The sequence below is a fragment of the Copadichromis virginalis genome, linkage group LG22 (genome assembly GCF_057382275.1).
Source record: "Copadichromis virginalis isolate Kocher_CV1m ecotype Utaka linkage group LG22, C_Virginalis_male_GT1.1, whole genome shotgun sequence".
Taxonomy (NCBI): Eukaryota; Metazoa; Chordata; class Actinopteri; order Cichliformes; family Cichlidae; genus Copadichromis; species Copadichromis virginalis.
In genome coordinates, this window is record NC_140638.1 from 17,764,158 (window position 1) to 17,780,146 (window position 15,989).

Below are 15,989 nucleotides of genomic sequence, written 5' to 3' on the forward strand. Positions count from 1 at the left end.
GAGGACCTTAAAATTACGAAGAAGAAAGAAAATGGCTTCTTCCCAAAACTGTGTGCTGTTTCTGTGTCAGACCCAGAGAAACTGACTGACTTTGAGAATCCCATCTGTCTGTTCTCACTCTACAAAATGAAATTTAAAATAAATTTCAATATTTCTGCATGAGTCTGCATCTATGATTAAAGAATATTTTTCTTCAGATGTTTACAAGTCTCTTAGGATTTTAAAATAACTCCACAAGTCCAGTAAGTGTTGTTAACGTATTGTTATTTTTAAGAGAATACTGTTTACAACAATGGTATCGGAAACTGGTAATTTTTTTTTTTTTTAAAGTGTTCCCAAAAATTATTAACATTGCTCCACATCTTTGTTTTGTAAGGATCCAGACAGAAGTTTGCATATACCAGGACCTCAGTGTTTATGAGTATTCCTGAGGAATTAAAAATATTAATAAATGGAGCTGATCAGAACCAAAAATTAAAATTTTAAAATTAAAAGGAAGTTTGCATGATGTTTGCCAGGTGCTCAAATCCACAGAGGTCAATTAAGGAATAGTTGTACTTATCCAACATTTAAAAACAAAACAAAAAAACAACACACACACACAACCCAAATAACTATTATGATTTTATAAATGAATGGATGACAAAAATACCTATTTAGATTAAAAATGTCCTTATAATTTCAAAGTTTCATTCAGTAATGGTTGCTCATTCTAAAGCATGTGTGAAATAGTTTATTATTTCATCCAAAGTTAAAACTGCGGACATCAGCAATTTGAATCTTTCACAATCAAGCTTTTCAAATGAGAAAAGGAAAACCCATTTAGGTAATTGCAGATTTCCCATGTTGGTTTTCGGTACCCGACCAGAAAAATATTGGATGCAACTTAGATAATTTAAATAGCTGCATGATTGTATTATGCAATTGCTGCGGCTGAAAGAGCAAAAACTGCTTGCATGAATGGGTGTGAATGGGTGAATGAGGCAAGTTGTGTTGTGAGTGCTCAAATAGAGTAGAAAAGCACTATGTAAGAATCAGTCCATTTACTTTAAACATTACTATTTAATATATCATTATATTTACAAAACAGTTCATTTCAAGCTCTTTTGATGCTCCATGTTTATATTTTAATGTTGGCACATAACTGATGTGGCTGTTGGTGAAAAATCAAAGTGTCTTTTGGAATAAATAAAAATCTTCCAGTGTGGCCAAAGCCAACTCAGTGCAAAACGTCTCATCTGGCAAAGACACCAAGCGGTCCAGAGAGATGTAGCTGGGCAGGGTTGGATCATACTGAGCTTTTCCGAGATACTCGAGGAAAAGGTGGCGCTCTCTGAGGCGCAAATACTTGGAATTGAGGACCTGGAAAAAGATGTCAGATACTGGAGTTAGAATTCCTCAAAACAGCCAAAGAAAATCAGTTCATAGTACTTTAAAACTTGAAAATATGAGCGCAAGAGAGGCCTACCTGTGGGAACTTGGTGATAAGGTGGTGGGGTACTTTCATGGTGTTGTGGATGAAGTCAAATATCTCTGTCAGCTTCCTTTTATTGGCAGTCAGAAGTTTGGGCACAGCGAGAACTATGTGCTGGATCTCGTTTCTCTTAAAGCCAAGCTCTATTTCACACACCTGTAGAGTAAATCAACAAAATCTACTGAGAACAACACATCTGAAAACTGACAACTTCTAATAATGTCTCCTGTTTTTCCTGTACCTTTAAGTTTTCTTTAACGGGCTCCAAACTGCCACACAGTAACCTGGGAAGACGAGCTACAATATTCCGTGTCTGGGGAGAAATGCAAAACAACCTATAAGCTGTAATAACACACTATAACAAAAGCATAATAGCACGGCTCATATATTATATCTCCAATCATAGCTGCATACATTGTTAGCACTGAGGCTAAGTTGCTGCTGATAAAAACCCAATCTGTTGTCCAGCCTGTTCACGCTGAAGTTGAGCAGATAAGGAGCTCTGGACACCATGGACGCAACCGTCTCTGAACTGAAGTTCTTTGACTTGAGGTAGTTCACCCTTCACAAATGAGAGAGAGAGAGAGAACACTCATAGTGTCATAACAGTAACACAACACATGAACACAAATAGCTCTTTTCCAGCAGTACCTACTCAACTCAACTCAATTTCAGAAGTTTTCTATTACAATCAAGTACCACCTAATGTGCGTGGGGTCATTACAGCGACACAGCTGAAAGGCCATTGACATCACATATCGTTTCACTTCACATCGCTTGGAACCCCGACCAAGAAGGTCCTAAAGTATATGAGTAAGTTCAATAATGAAGATCTATGGCCTCACATCTGTCCACTTCCAGGTGCTGCCGGATAAATCTAAACTTTATCACTTCCACTTTCCCCACACTGTTGAGCCATTTCTGTCATCACTGGTCTAGTCCAATCACCTTCTTCCGGCCTTCTCCAGGCCAATCAGCATTTACGCTGCTTGGTTTAAACCTCACTGCCCATCCGTTTTTCTTCTTCCCAGATGTCATAACACAACCCACCTCTTCCTCATCTCCAGCTGTCATCATTCAAGCTCCATTCAAGCCACCTTCCTCTCCATCACCAGCATTTAGGCTCCGGGGGGTCCTGCTATTCTCTTTCACGGGTTCCATCCTATTCTGACCCCTTGAATCTGCACTGCCAAAGCTCACTGTATCACCTCCATTATGTAAAAATGGCAAAACATTATCTTGGATTTCACTTTGAGTAAGCTCCAGGGAGGCAAATCTAACAAATAGGCAGATGGTGAGGGCCAATAATTTTAGTGTGGCCAAAAAACTCCATAGTTCCAGCTGTTTCCACTGAACGTCCTCCATCAGCCACCTTAAGACAACACAGCTAAACCTCACACTGACAGCCTGTTTCTGGTTTACAAATTCATGTGGACAATGTCCTGAACATTAAAAACAACAACGAGCATCCTCATCATCATGCTCCTGACCTTCGGGCTTTCATACTATGCAGACAAGGTCTCATTACAAGTGATGAGCCTCATTATGGGTCAGTATGACACAGAGGTTGTTGTCTGCTCTTTGTTCAAGTCTGAGGTTAAATTGTTAAAAAAAAAAAAAAAACAGGTGCTCAAAATGGGACATTACATGAGCAAAAAAACCCAAAACAACAACAACAAAACATCTCCAGTGCCCTTAAAGTGGTCCAGATGTACAAGAGAAGATGACTTTTAGAGGGAGATCAGGCAAAATCAAAATCAGATAAGATTTTTTAAATTTCATGGGTTTACTTAATCACATCAGACACATTTATGTTACAATAAAGATCCTCGACATGTAAAGCTTTTCATTAAGATGCCTTTGAGCTACCTGGCTTGTAGGTTTTCCAAACTCTCAGTGAGAATGAAGGGGTTGTGTGAGATAATATAGCCGAAGCGAGAGTCCTCCACGCCGATGTCTTTGAGAAACAGTAACCGCGGGGTCACATCTGTGTTGAAGTTGAGCCTCAGCAGCATGGAGCCTACATTAGGCCTTTTTTCCAGCTTCCACAAGTTCACCCCTGCAATGAGAAGGGGTGGGTGAATGATTAGAAATAATAACATTTGAGTTCAGATTTTGAAGATGAGGTTTTACTGTGATTCCAAAGTGGTTATTTTGATTACCTAGTTGTACCAACTTGCTAAGCGTCTCAGACTTATCGACATAATCTCTAAGAGTGGTGGAGGCTGGAGGGATGGCAGAGGGAACAGATATACTGATGGCCTCTTCATCACTGATCTCTTCTAAAGCTGAAGGCTGAGCCACAGGATCCAAATCTGCTTGATAAAGAAATTACAGATGAGAAGATTCCAACGTGATACAAAAAACCCTTTAAATTAATGAACAATCACAGCAGCAAACTACTACCTACCTAATGATATATGACTATTTTCAGTAGTTAGTGCAGCATCTCTGGTTGGTAACAGTGAGGTCTTGTGTGCTCCAACTTTAGTTCTTGACAGCTCTTGTGTATTCGTGCCTTCCTTTGCCTCGTTTGTCAGATATTTAGCTGCTGAGTCACTGTAGAAGCAAATCTGTTGTTTCCACCTCAGTCTTGTCAGCGTTGTTGCTGTTGTGTGATTCCCCCTGATCGATAATCCACTAATAACTTTTGTTGGTACTCTTGTCACCTTAATCTGCTGCTGAACCCGAGTGTAATACTGCCAGGTACTGCTCACCGTCTTAGAGTAAAGAGGACCTGTGCCTCTTAGACACAGCTGTGCACAAGTAGAGGCCATGGTTATTCTGTAAGAAATGAACATGACATATTTTAGAGGCATACCATGCAACATACAGTAGTGGGAAAAGGTCTTCAGTCAATTGTCATTCCTTTATATTTTACTTTCAAGTAGCCAGACTTTCTTGTAATTTTTAAAGTGGTCTTGAGCAACAGTTCTCCAGGCTTTCTGAAGGTCTTTCACTTTGTTTTCTTTGGACATTGGCTGCTTTTTCACCAATTTTAAGCCAAGTTGTTTTTATCTGGCCTTCAGAGAAATGTTTTTATTTCCCTCATTTTAACACGGACAAACGAATCCTTCCACCATAAAAAGGCAGACTCAAGGGAACCAGTGTTGTGTCTACACATTTTAGGTATGTCTCAGCATAGTTTGCAGTATGCCCTCACAAAAAAATCTGAGGAAACTGGACAAGTGGGGGACAAAAGAAGAAGTGACGGTCCTTAAGGAGCTGTCGTGTCACTAAAAAATTGCCAATTGCAAAAGTGCTTGGGTGCAGTCCTCTAAAATCTCAACTGGCACTGTGCATCGGTTAAATGTTGATTGGTTGACAAGTGGGCCAGAACTGGGAAAGGATCAACAGTGGAGTTCACCACTGTCACGGTCAGCCTTGCTCATCGCGATGGTGTGTTTTTCAAAAAGACAAAGATGAAATGCTCGTGTCATTCATATTTACAAAAACCTTAAGTCACTAATATATACTTTCCCCGGATTAGCTAGCTATGCAGATAGCTCGGTTAATGATTTGCTAGCCTACGAGAGGCTAGCTGGACACGGTTACATCGTTGTATGCTAGCAGAATAATAATTCTTTAAATCCAGCGTCAGTTCATAGAGTGTTGTATTACTCACTGTTTATGAATCAAAGCATTTTCTTCACCGTCTTGCAATGTCAAGTATTTTCACGTGCGCGCTAACGGAAGTGCTTCACGTAAACGTCACTTTATGGGACGTGCCACAACGCCGTGTTTTTACGCATACCTGATGTCTTTTTTTATATTTAGCAGATAAAAAGTGTCATACATACAAAATTAAAAACATAACATAACATTACTACAGTTAAAAAAAATGCACTGCTGTAGTTTATAACTTTTGCTCTGGGGAGTATTACAAAACTCTTTGGCATACCACGCCCCTACGATCAGGCTTGGTTCAGTCCGTCTTCAAGGTTCCTGATTGTTGGTCTGTTTTTACATCACCCCTCATAATTTCACAACTTTAGTGTTCACGGATAAATTTGCATCGGTAAAGTTCAGGAGGAGGCATTTGTCTCAGCGACATGGCAGCTACGATTGGACCCCGAATACCGAGGAAGGACGATGCGAACTATAACTTACATTTCCGAATGATAAACGAGCAACAAGTGGAGGATATCTCCATTGACTTCTTCTATAAGCCGCACACCATCACTCTGCTGACAGTCACTGTGCTCAGCCTGATGTACTTTGCCTTCACCAGGTAGATAACAAGCTGAAATTGTACGTTGCTGTTTACAATTGTTTTAAAAAGCTTCATGTTTTAGTTCACACCCGAATTTGTGCCGTGACAGGGATGATGAGCACACAGATAACAACCTCCGTGTCGGTTTGTTGGTAGTCGTCTTCTTCTTCTTGGTCATCAGTGTCCTGGCCTTTCCTAATGGTGAGTTAATAACTACTCATAATAACATTCCTTTAGTGGATGGTCGAGTGTGATAAAGTCACCGTGTGGATCTGAAACAGTGGATTCATTAGTACTGCTTTGATGATTAATTACTAGTTTAATCGCTTTTACGGAGTTACTACTTTTCTGGCTACAAGTATTTTCAGTTTTTGACTTTTGGTTGATTGAATTAGGTGACTGGAAAATATGAAATCAAATCTGTCAGTTTTTGTCATTTTAAAAATATGGCTCGATCTGCCTGTATTCAAATCTGTCAAATATGTCATCTTAGCCAGACCAGAATAGACTTGATTAAAAAATAGATTTTACCCACGAAATAACTAAATATGATTAATGACTGTAAGAATGTCTTAATTTATTAGTATATGTATACTTTATGTTATAAACTACCATTAAAGTGTAGCTTTAAAATAAATGTAGTAAGCTCTTTATAGTTTGTTAACTAAAGCTAGAGACTCAGGATTACCTGTTAAAACTCAGTTAGCTGTTTAATCAGATCGTCATACCTGTATTGTTGTATGCATCAGAGATGTGGGGCCATAAAGACATTTCATTCATGGCCTCATGGGTATCTTTGTTTGTCTGAATGCAGTTGTTTTTAAGTTGCAAATTCAGAAATCGGCTTGTATATTTGATTGAGACCAAATGTATATAAGGTGGAGAAGTATAATATATATATATATATATATATATATATATATATATATATATATATATATATATATATATATATATATATATATTATTTTTTTTTTAAAGACATTACTGTGCAAAAAAGACATTGGATCTGTATTTTCCATGATCACTTTATTATAAATAGTACAATCACCTTATGATGCTTTCTATTTCAGGACCCTTCGTTAGGCCACACCCTGCAATATGGCGAATGGTGTTCGGTGGGTGTTTAACTTTTCTGCTAAGATACAGTTCTCATGTAGCCTTATCGTCACTAACTCACTTTTCTCCTGTGTTGGGTAGGTCTCAGTGTGCTCTACTTCCTGTTTCTTGTCTTCCTTATCTTCCTTAACTGGGACCAAGTGAAGACTCTAATGTACTGGCTGGACCCAAACCTCCGCTATGCAAAACGGGAGGCTGATGTCATGGTAAGTATAGCTTTGACATTTTTTGGAACCTGTTGAAGTGAAACTTAAAATCCTCTAAAGCCATTTTTTGATAGCTTTAGAATAATCATGCCGCATAGTTGTTTTATTTTTTCAATAAAGTTTTATGATCTATGTAGTGATGTTCTTACATGCTCCATAATATGATCTATTTGGAGAATCTGCTGACCAGTGAATACACACTTCTGTAGTCAGATTTCAGTAAAATAAAGTAATTGTGGTAGCAGTAAAGATGTAATCAAAAGGAGGGATCAGCGTGATTGTTAGCATTGTTACTGTTGTTTTCTCCCTAACAGGAGTATGCTGTAAACTGTACAGTGATAACGTGGGAGCGCATCCTGAGCCACTTTGACATCTTTGCGTTTGGCCACTTTGGAGGATGGGCCATGAAGGCTTTGCTAATCCGCAGCTACGGCCTGTGTTGGACCATCAGCATAACCTGGGAACTCACTGAGGTAACATTCATGTGATCTCTGCATGACAGCAGGCTTGATCTGCCTGTATTCAAATCTGTCATAAACATGCTGTATATTCACAAAGCGGGGAGTCTGCAAGGTCACAGAAGAGTAATTATCAGTCATTTGTAGTAATCCAGCTCATGCGAGAGAATGACAGTGCTTCAGATTATTCTGTGCAGGGAACAGGGATTGTTTGTCTGGGAGACATTTATGACAGTATAATAGCAGTAGGGGCTTTTTGCACATAACAAAAGCTGTGGTCTTGACTGTTGCCAAGGAGTGGAAGTCTCAGCAAATCCACCCCATGGTCTGAATGTACAATGCTCAGACAAACTGCAACAACACAAGAGCGAAATGTTAAATCTTACAACTGGAAAAAGTCTGAAGGGTTGTCAGGAGAAAGCCTCTGCGCTCTAAAAAGAACGAATATTTACGTGGCAACATTCTTACCTTGCAGAAAAAATGAGTTCATATTCAAAATTACTATCGCCAGAAGAGGCACGGCTTTCCAAAGTGTTTCCATGGGAATGACGATGGTTTAAAAATAAATTACTAAAAGCTCTCAGGCTCATATAATGCAGAAGAGCTAAATATCTTTTCCCTTGAGACACCCACTGTGGCTCAAGTGGAAAAAGACTAATTACAAAACTACAATAAAAGTTATTCTTTCTTGTGAAAAGAATAACCCCAGATGAGGAGTTCACTGCAACAGAAAAAAAAAAGATTCTCTAGCATCCATGGGATACTGTTAAGAAATTATACTGTAAGTGATGACATCCAGAAATGATAGAAGTCATGTTTAATGAAAGTTGAGAACATGTAAGATACGATAAGATGAGATAAGGGTCAATGGAGTTTGTTTAAAGTAGAGGGATTGTGGACGCAGCACACCAGTTCGTCGTGGTGAAGAGATAGCCGAGTGTAAGAGTGAAGTGTTCGGTGTTCCCTGGGATAAGTTTGAGGAAATTAAGAGGGGGCTGTTGGGAGGCCTGGGCTGGGCTGCTCTGCCTAGGCTTAGCCTTCATGACGCGTCCCCAGATAAGCTGAAGAAAATGGAAGGTTAACGCTTAGACCTTTCCATTTTTCCCATTTTACATATTTTGTTTTCTTTATGTGCATTTTTTGTTGTAGTTCTGAACATTTTGTAGCTTATGGTGTTTTGGAAAACTGTAACCATAGTTTTATTGTCATAATTAGTAGCAGTAGTTATGTCAATTTCAAAGACTTGTGTTTAAATTTCCAAGTCAGACAGGCTGTGATTTGGTTGTACGTATGATCAGAGGGACTTCTACATTTCTGCCTATAGTATGAGCAATTTGAGGTATGAAAATACTCATCAACTCCAGATTTTCCTGTGAAACATTTGTACACACGATTTGCATACAACAGTGCCTTCGTGCAGTTCTTAGGCACTGTAAAGGAAACCCTACGTCCTTTAGACAGATGACACCTAAGTGAACATGTCTGGCCAGAATCCACAGCACCACATCTCGAGAGAACTAAACACAACATATCGCCACAAACACCTCATGCTGTCAAGCATTGGTGGTGGAGGGGTAATGATTTGCGCTCTTTTTGCTGCCACAGGTTCTGGACACCCGCAGTCATTGAGGCGGCCCTGAACTCTTCTGTATATTAAAGTATTCTAGAGTCAAATGTGAGACCATCTGTCTGAGAGATAAAGCTTGGCTTAAACTGGCTCATACAACAGGACAAGCAGAGGAACAAATCTAAAACAGAACGGCTGAAAAGGAAACTAATCGTTGTGTTGCAATGGCATGGCGAGCTGTGCGTAAACATATGCCCGCAAACCTCAATGAACCAAAGTAACACTACATAGAAGACTGTGTTAGAATTCCTCGACAATGTTGTGTGAGACTGATGAAAACGAGTAGTTCCAGTTATTGCTGCTGAAGGTGGTTCAACAACCTGGTGAATAATTTTTGCATACTACTTCTGCATTTTGACAATTTTTTAGTTCAATAAAGAATAACGCAGTATAAATTATTATGTGTTGTTATCCATCAGTTTATATTTAAATGATTTTGGAACCCGATAGGGACCAGATGGACTTTGTTCTCTTATATAAACCTTAGAACTGTAAAAAGCTGTAATTTCTATTTCGCTGACTGTATATTAACTCATGTCCCATGTTTGGTCACAGCTCTTCTTCATGCACCTTCTACCAAACTTTGCGGAGTGCTGGTGGGATCAGGTGATACTCGACATACTGTTGTGTAATGGAGGAGGCATCTGGCTGGGAATGACCGTCTGCCGTTTTCTGGAGATGAGGACGTATCGCTGGGCCAGCATCAAGTCAGTATTTTCTTCTCTTTTTTCCCATATGTAAAAGAATTGCCATGAACATTAGAAACAGCTGAAACAATCTAATAATATGATAAGAGATATAATATGTGTAAGACAAAGTTGTCTTTTTAAATTCCTAAAAGCCAAAAAAAAGCATCTCTGGAATTCCTCTAAAACCTTTATCAATAAACCTTAATCATTCAACTTCCTGGCGTTCTTGTTTCCCTTTTTGTTCTCAAATGATTTACATTCAGAGATATTTTTCACATAATTGACCACAGGGAGAACAATTGGTTTCTTTTTGTTCACCTTGAATAATGTTCAAATGTTTAATGTTTCAAACATGAGTAGATCTCTGTATTATGCGTGCAACCCTGACACAATACACTGTTTCTGTCCAGGGAAATCCACACTACCACAGGGAAGATAAAGCGAGCTGTGCTTCAGTTCACTCCAGCCAGCTGGACCTTCGTGCGCTGGTTTGATCCAAAATCATCATTCCAGAGGCTTGCAGGCATTTATGTCTTTATGATCCTGTGGCAGGTAGGGTGTACCGTGATTCAGAAACACAAACTCAGTTCTAAAAAGTTTGGGTGCTTCGTAAAAACTAAAAACAGAATGCAATGATTTGCAAATCTCATAAATCTATATTTTATTCACAGTAGAACATAAAAAAAGATATCAAATGTTTTATTTATGCCCAAAAATGCAAAAATATACAAAATGAACAAAAAAGACAGGACCCTTAGAAGAGGTCAAATGAATAAAACTAAACTAAAGCCAAAAATAGCAACTAAACATATATCCACACTAACTGCTCAACAAATTTAAATAAATAAATAAAAAAAACCTGACCACACAAAAAACAAAGGCGAAACTAGTGGCTCAGATGTATTTTTTAAGGAAGGCCTCTCATATTACAGCGAGACAATGCTAAACACTGCAGACAAGAGCCTGGCTTTGGTCTACCTGCAGTCCAGACCTTTCACAAACTGAAGACATTTGGAGCATCAAGAAAGAAAAAAACTAAACAAAGAACACCCAAGACTGTTGAGCATCCTACATCAGATAGGAAAGCTATCCTCGGTTCACTGACGTTTACAGACTGTTGTTAAAAGAAGAGTGGATGGTACACAGTGGTACACATGGAGAAACATTTTTGAGATAAAAGAAATAAAAAAAACTTCACTTGTTCTTAAAATGGCCCATTTTCTTAGTTTGATATATTTTCCTTGTTTTGGGGGGAATTAAATATGGGTTTATTAAATAATTGCATTTTACACCCCTTCCCAAGTTTTTTGGAATCGGGGTTGTACTTGCAAAATAGCGAGCCATTGATCAATTCACTAATGTGTCCGTTGAATATCGTTCATTTGAAGAATCATATGTTCAGTAATACCCTCACTGTACATAAGCAACACTTCCTGTGAAATCCTCTTTGTCTTACACATCTTTATTTCCACAGCTGACAGAGCTGAACACATTCTTCCTCAAGCACATCTTCGTCTTCCAGGCCTCTCACCCTCTCAGCTGGTGTCGTATCCTCCTCATCGGAGTCATCACTGCACCCACTGTACGGTATGATTAAACCTCAAATTTACATCACTTATCAATCTTTGAGCAGTGGTAATTACAATGTTATGCGGTCTTATTCAGGTTGTACCTACTAAATACACGTCTGTGAGGATGCTGTGTTAATGTTTGCTTACTGATTTTGGGGTTTTGGGGTTTGTTTGTTTTTTAGACAATATTATGCTTACCTGACAGACACTCAGTGTAAGCGAGTTGGCACACAGTGTTGGGTTTTTGGGTGAGTATCTTTTTTTTTACTGTCAATTTAAGCATTTTCTTTATCTAAGAGTATCTTCAGATGATGTTTTAAAAAATGTAAAAATTAAAAATTGTAGCTAGAGCCATAGCTTGTCCATTTCCTTTGTCATTATGTAAAATTGGCTTGAATCTTTTTTTATTAGTTATTTGCATGCTTTGCAGAAGCTGTCACCACACTGGTTTTAACAGAGCAAATTCAAAGTAACATTGTAACAAGTGTCACATACTACTCATCTAATTCTGTTTATGGTTGAAATCTATTGTTGAACAGCACATAAAACAAAGCTTTCGCTCATTTTCAACCAGAGAGTAAATGGACACTTCCTGCTACTGGCGCCAGCTTAACCATAATCAAATCAGGCCACGAAGCACGGGTGTCAAGCTGTCGCATTAGACTACAGTTTGAATCTTTATTTAAACCTTTTGGATTCATTTTTATAACAGTGTAGCTTCATGTCAATTGAAATTCATAACATCATGTAGTCCTCTCAGACACAAAGGTGCTGATGTCCTTAGTCTGCTCCGGTTACTATAGCAACGAGACCGGCACACTCTCCGTCAGCAACTTAACGCTGATGCTGCTCTCTTGTCTGAGGTTCACCCCTGCAGTGTAACCTTTAAAAATGAAAGAGTTTCCCACTGCACAGTGTGCTGAATGAATATCAGTTATGCTTCTTAATACTGTGGGAACAGTAACATGGACAACATCCATTTAGAGTCTCATGCATCAATAGAGGCATTTTAGCGCAGTGTAAAGGCATGGCCAAGAGAGGGGGCCATTGTTGAATACAGATGTCTGTTTTTGAATCATTCAGATCAAACACATCATTTCTGTTTTATTCTCTATTTCTCTTTAAGAGCCATCGCTTTCCTGGAGGCGCTTGCTTGTGTAAAATTTGGTCATGACTTGTTTTCCAAGACACAAATTCGCTACGTGCTCCTGTGGCTGCTGTGTCTGGTAAGAAAAGACAAGTGAGCATTTATAATTAAATGATATGTGTCACCTACAGTAATTGATTATTAAAACAGATTGAAAATAAGTGATTAATAAGGTAGATGTTGCAGGATGTTGCATCTGATGTGCTGAACAAATATTATCTGTGGTTTTTACAGGAGTAGCAGATTATATTTTCTTTTTTCTTTAAGCAGACTCATTTTTTGCATACTTTTCCTTCCAGGCACTCATCACGCTCCTGTGCTTATATGGGATGGTGTGGTATGAGCAAAAGAAAGTGAAGGTGAGATGGGGCCTTGGGCTGCTTGCTTACTTAAATGTTTCTAGAGGTTTTGGTTTGCTTGTGATAGTAGAAACCTCCGTCTGTGGAATAGAACAGAGGGATGTACTACAAAGAAAGCTTAAGAGGTAAAACCTAAAATCCCAGTCACACACAGCAGGTATCACAGTGGTGGTTATCAACCTTTCTGTTAAGCCGGGCTTTCTGCTTCAAGGTTATGTGCAAATTTACATAAAAAGGGCCGTTTAATGTTTCACATGACGCTTCTTCTGCACAAAGTGATCTCTTTCAGTGAAAGCTACTCCAGTCAGAGATTATTTTCCGATGATGATGATGATGATTAAACAGTATATATAAATGACAACAACATATAAATAAAACAAAGTTAAATAGCTTTAAAATTTGACTCTCGTCAATACATCAAGTTTATTTTAATACTGAGTGAATCTCAGTGCTGCTGTGTAAGCATCAGAACCCAATATAAAAACATTTATATTAATTTTTTCCTCCATCGCCAACTGAACACATGCAAATCCCAGTAAAAATGCACTGCTTCAACTTTTTAGCTGCACGTTCGGTGGTGTTAGTAAGCTACGGCTTAACAAGCTGCACATATTAGATGTATTTACCCTGCAGAGGATCTTTATCACATGGATATGATGTTTAAAAAAAGAAAAAAGAATCAGTGAAAAGCATTTCTTGATTATTTTAAATTAAAACTCTGCTCCTGACCAGGTTATGTGTGCAGCATGAGTTACCATGGTGATTTAGCCAAAACAGAGTCACTTTCTTGACACAGAAAACTTTGACTTTAACCTCGATATAGCTCACTGTGCCATTAATCTCCCTTCACGGTGCACCCCTCTGGCGTTAGCATTAATGTCAACAGTTAACTGTTTCTAAGTGCCCTGTGTGTAAGCATGGCACAGCACCACCATTAGAATATGACGGTGAGCATGGATGCAGAAAACTAGGACTCTGAAACCGTCTGTATATTTTGAACCAAGCCGGAGCAGTGTTTTGAGCAAGTGAGTTGTACAGACTGTTTGTGTTTGTGACTCTGGTTTTCTTTTTGTTGGCAGAGAAATTCTCTGCAAAGGCACGACTGCAATGACAGGAGTGTTATTGACTCATGTGGTTTCATCACAGATGGTGCTGCAGGTCAGTCTCATAACATGCAGATTGATGACAACGTTTCACTAAACTCCATCTCAAATGTTTATCATGTCTTGTGTCTCTTTGCTCCACAGCTCAGGAATATTCCTCAAGAACTGTGCAGCCTGCAAAACGGAGGAGAGCTGCAGGCAGGAACAGATTTGTAAATGGTCAAGGAGGAAAGAGACAATAAGCAACAACTGATACTGAATATTTGTGACCTCTGTGGAGGAGGATGAGGAAATGATGCGCTTACCAAGAGGAATACAGTATGCACTATGTGGATGGATTTAATTAATATTGTAAGTTGCATCATTGGTGCAATTAATCCCCAAAAAGTAGATTCCAGAAATCATATCGGTGTTACTTGATAAACCGTTTGAACTTCTAAAGGTGTGGGAGGCCAGAACACGACAGCAGGCTTAAAGTTTGATTGAATTTCTTTTCTATTAAATGTCAAAGACGTTTCTAAATAAACTTAAGTAATGAGGTAATATGTGCTGGAGTTTGAGAGAAAATGGTGCCTTATTTGGACTGTAACAGCAGTCTGTGTCATTCCACAACCAATATTGTTTTTAAACACTGGAATAATGTTGTCAAGTGAGGGGTGTACCAACCAGTCCACACCCACCATCCTGTACAACAGCGGTCCCCAACCCCCGGGTCTCAGACCGGTACCGGTCCGTGAGTTGTTTGGTACCGGGCCGCAAGAGTTGAGGCTCAGGTGTGAAATGTATGGTTTTCAGGGTATTTATCGGTTTTCAGCGTTATTTTGTTATCGTTTTTATCGTTAACTCGGTTTTCTTGGGTCTTTTCACACGTGTTATAAATAAATCTTTTTTTCAGTACCGGTACTAGTTTTATTTTGTTGTATTTATCCGCGACACCTTAAAGGCCGGTCCGTGAAAATATTGTCGGGCATAAACCGGTCCGTGGCGCAAAAAAGGTTGGCGACCGCTGCTGTACAACACTCATGTAGACTATTTGCACTAAACCTTTTTAACTGGTGTGTTTTTATTTACTGACCTTAATAGCTTTAAGAAACACTAAAGATCTCAATTACTGTTGGGTTTAAGAGTTGTAGATGGGTTGATTCTGTGATGATTTGATGATGATGATTATTAATGTTGTCAGTTTAATATTTTTACGGTTATATGATGCTGGTGCATTTACTGTCTATAAGTTTCTTCAATCAAAACAGCATCAGCAGGAAATAGACTTTGTCTATGTTTTAAACGAGTGTAAGAATTACTTAACCAGCTGTTCCTTTATTAAAGTTTTTTTAGATGTGTGATGCTGTGTATGAATGTGTGATGTACCCAACACAGAACTGTGACATTCAGTGGCTCAATATTTGTGTAAAAAGATCTTTTTTAATGCATTTTTTTATGATCTGGATTGACTAAATGTGACATTAATAATACAACATGTGATTACTTTAAATAAGCTGTTAAATGTGTAGAATAAGCTTTCATTTAGTGTTAGTTTTAATTTCAGTGCTAACTTTCTTCACTGATTATTTTAATGTATTGAGTTTCAACTGCAGACAACACAGCAAACAGTGCATGACATGTTACTACCCATGAAGGATTTGAATGGCTGAACTGTTTTTGTACACATAATTAAAACAAAAATTAAATAAATGTAGTCTTTTTTTCATGTTTTTTTATTTCATTGTTCTCTGTGTCCCTCAAAACAACAACAACAACAACAAGAGGACAACAAACATTAATTTTACAGTTCTTTTGTTGACATTTTAAAGGAACAATTTCCCTGGGTACTTGAAATATCTATGGCTTTCTACAACACATTTTGTGAGTGCAAAGCTATATTCAACTGCCATTTTATTACTTGCATGTTTCTAGTATTGGGTTGCCTTCAGAGCTTCTTTAACCTTTTGTTACATAGATTCGTCCTGCTCTTAGCGGACATGAGCAGCACCTTGTGTGCTCTTCTGCTTTAAAACTTGGTGTG

General features: G+C 38.5%; 2 protein-coding genes across 2 annotated transcripts; one reads left to right on the top strand and one right to left on the bottom strand.

The window, feature by feature from the left end:
• Window positions 1-303: 303 nt before the first annotated feature.
• mterf3 (mitochondrial transcription termination factor 3) lies at window positions 304-5,217 on the bottom strand. The gene is made up of 8 exons (XM_085445796.1): window positions 5,100-5,217; window positions 3,885-4,258; window positions 3,637-3,789; window positions 3,344-3,533; window positions 1,889-2,036; window positions 1,716-1,787; window positions 1,469-1,630; window positions 304-1,362 (listed from the first exon to the last, which is right to left on the bottom strand). Exons 2-8 carry the CDS (start codon window positions 4,249-4,251, stop codon window positions 1,168-1,170), a joined length of 1,287 nt encoding a protein of 428 aa, XP_085301922.1. The 5' UTR covers window positions 4,252-4,258; window positions 5,100-5,217; the 3' UTR covers window positions 304-1,167.
• A 200-nt stretch (window positions 5,218-5,417) lies between these two features.
• ptdss1b (phosphatidylserine synthase 1b) lies at window positions 5,418-15,684 on the top strand. The gene is made up of 13 exons (XM_085445795.1): window positions 5,418-5,705; window positions 5,797-5,888; window positions 6,761-6,805; window positions 6,888-7,012; window positions 7,327-7,485; window positions 9,653-9,804; window positions 10,197-10,338; window positions 11,261-11,373; window positions 11,540-11,605; window positions 12,484-12,583; window positions 12,804-12,863; window positions 13,943-14,021; window positions 14,111-15,684. The coding sequence occupies exons 1-13, from the start codon at window positions 5,527-5,529 to the stop codon at window positions 14,206-14,208; spliced, it is 1,410 nt and encodes a 469-aa protein (XP_085301921.1). The 5' UTR covers window positions 5,418-5,526; the 3' UTR covers window positions 14,209-15,684.
• The last annotated feature ends 305 nt before the right edge of the window (window positions 15,685-15,989 follow it).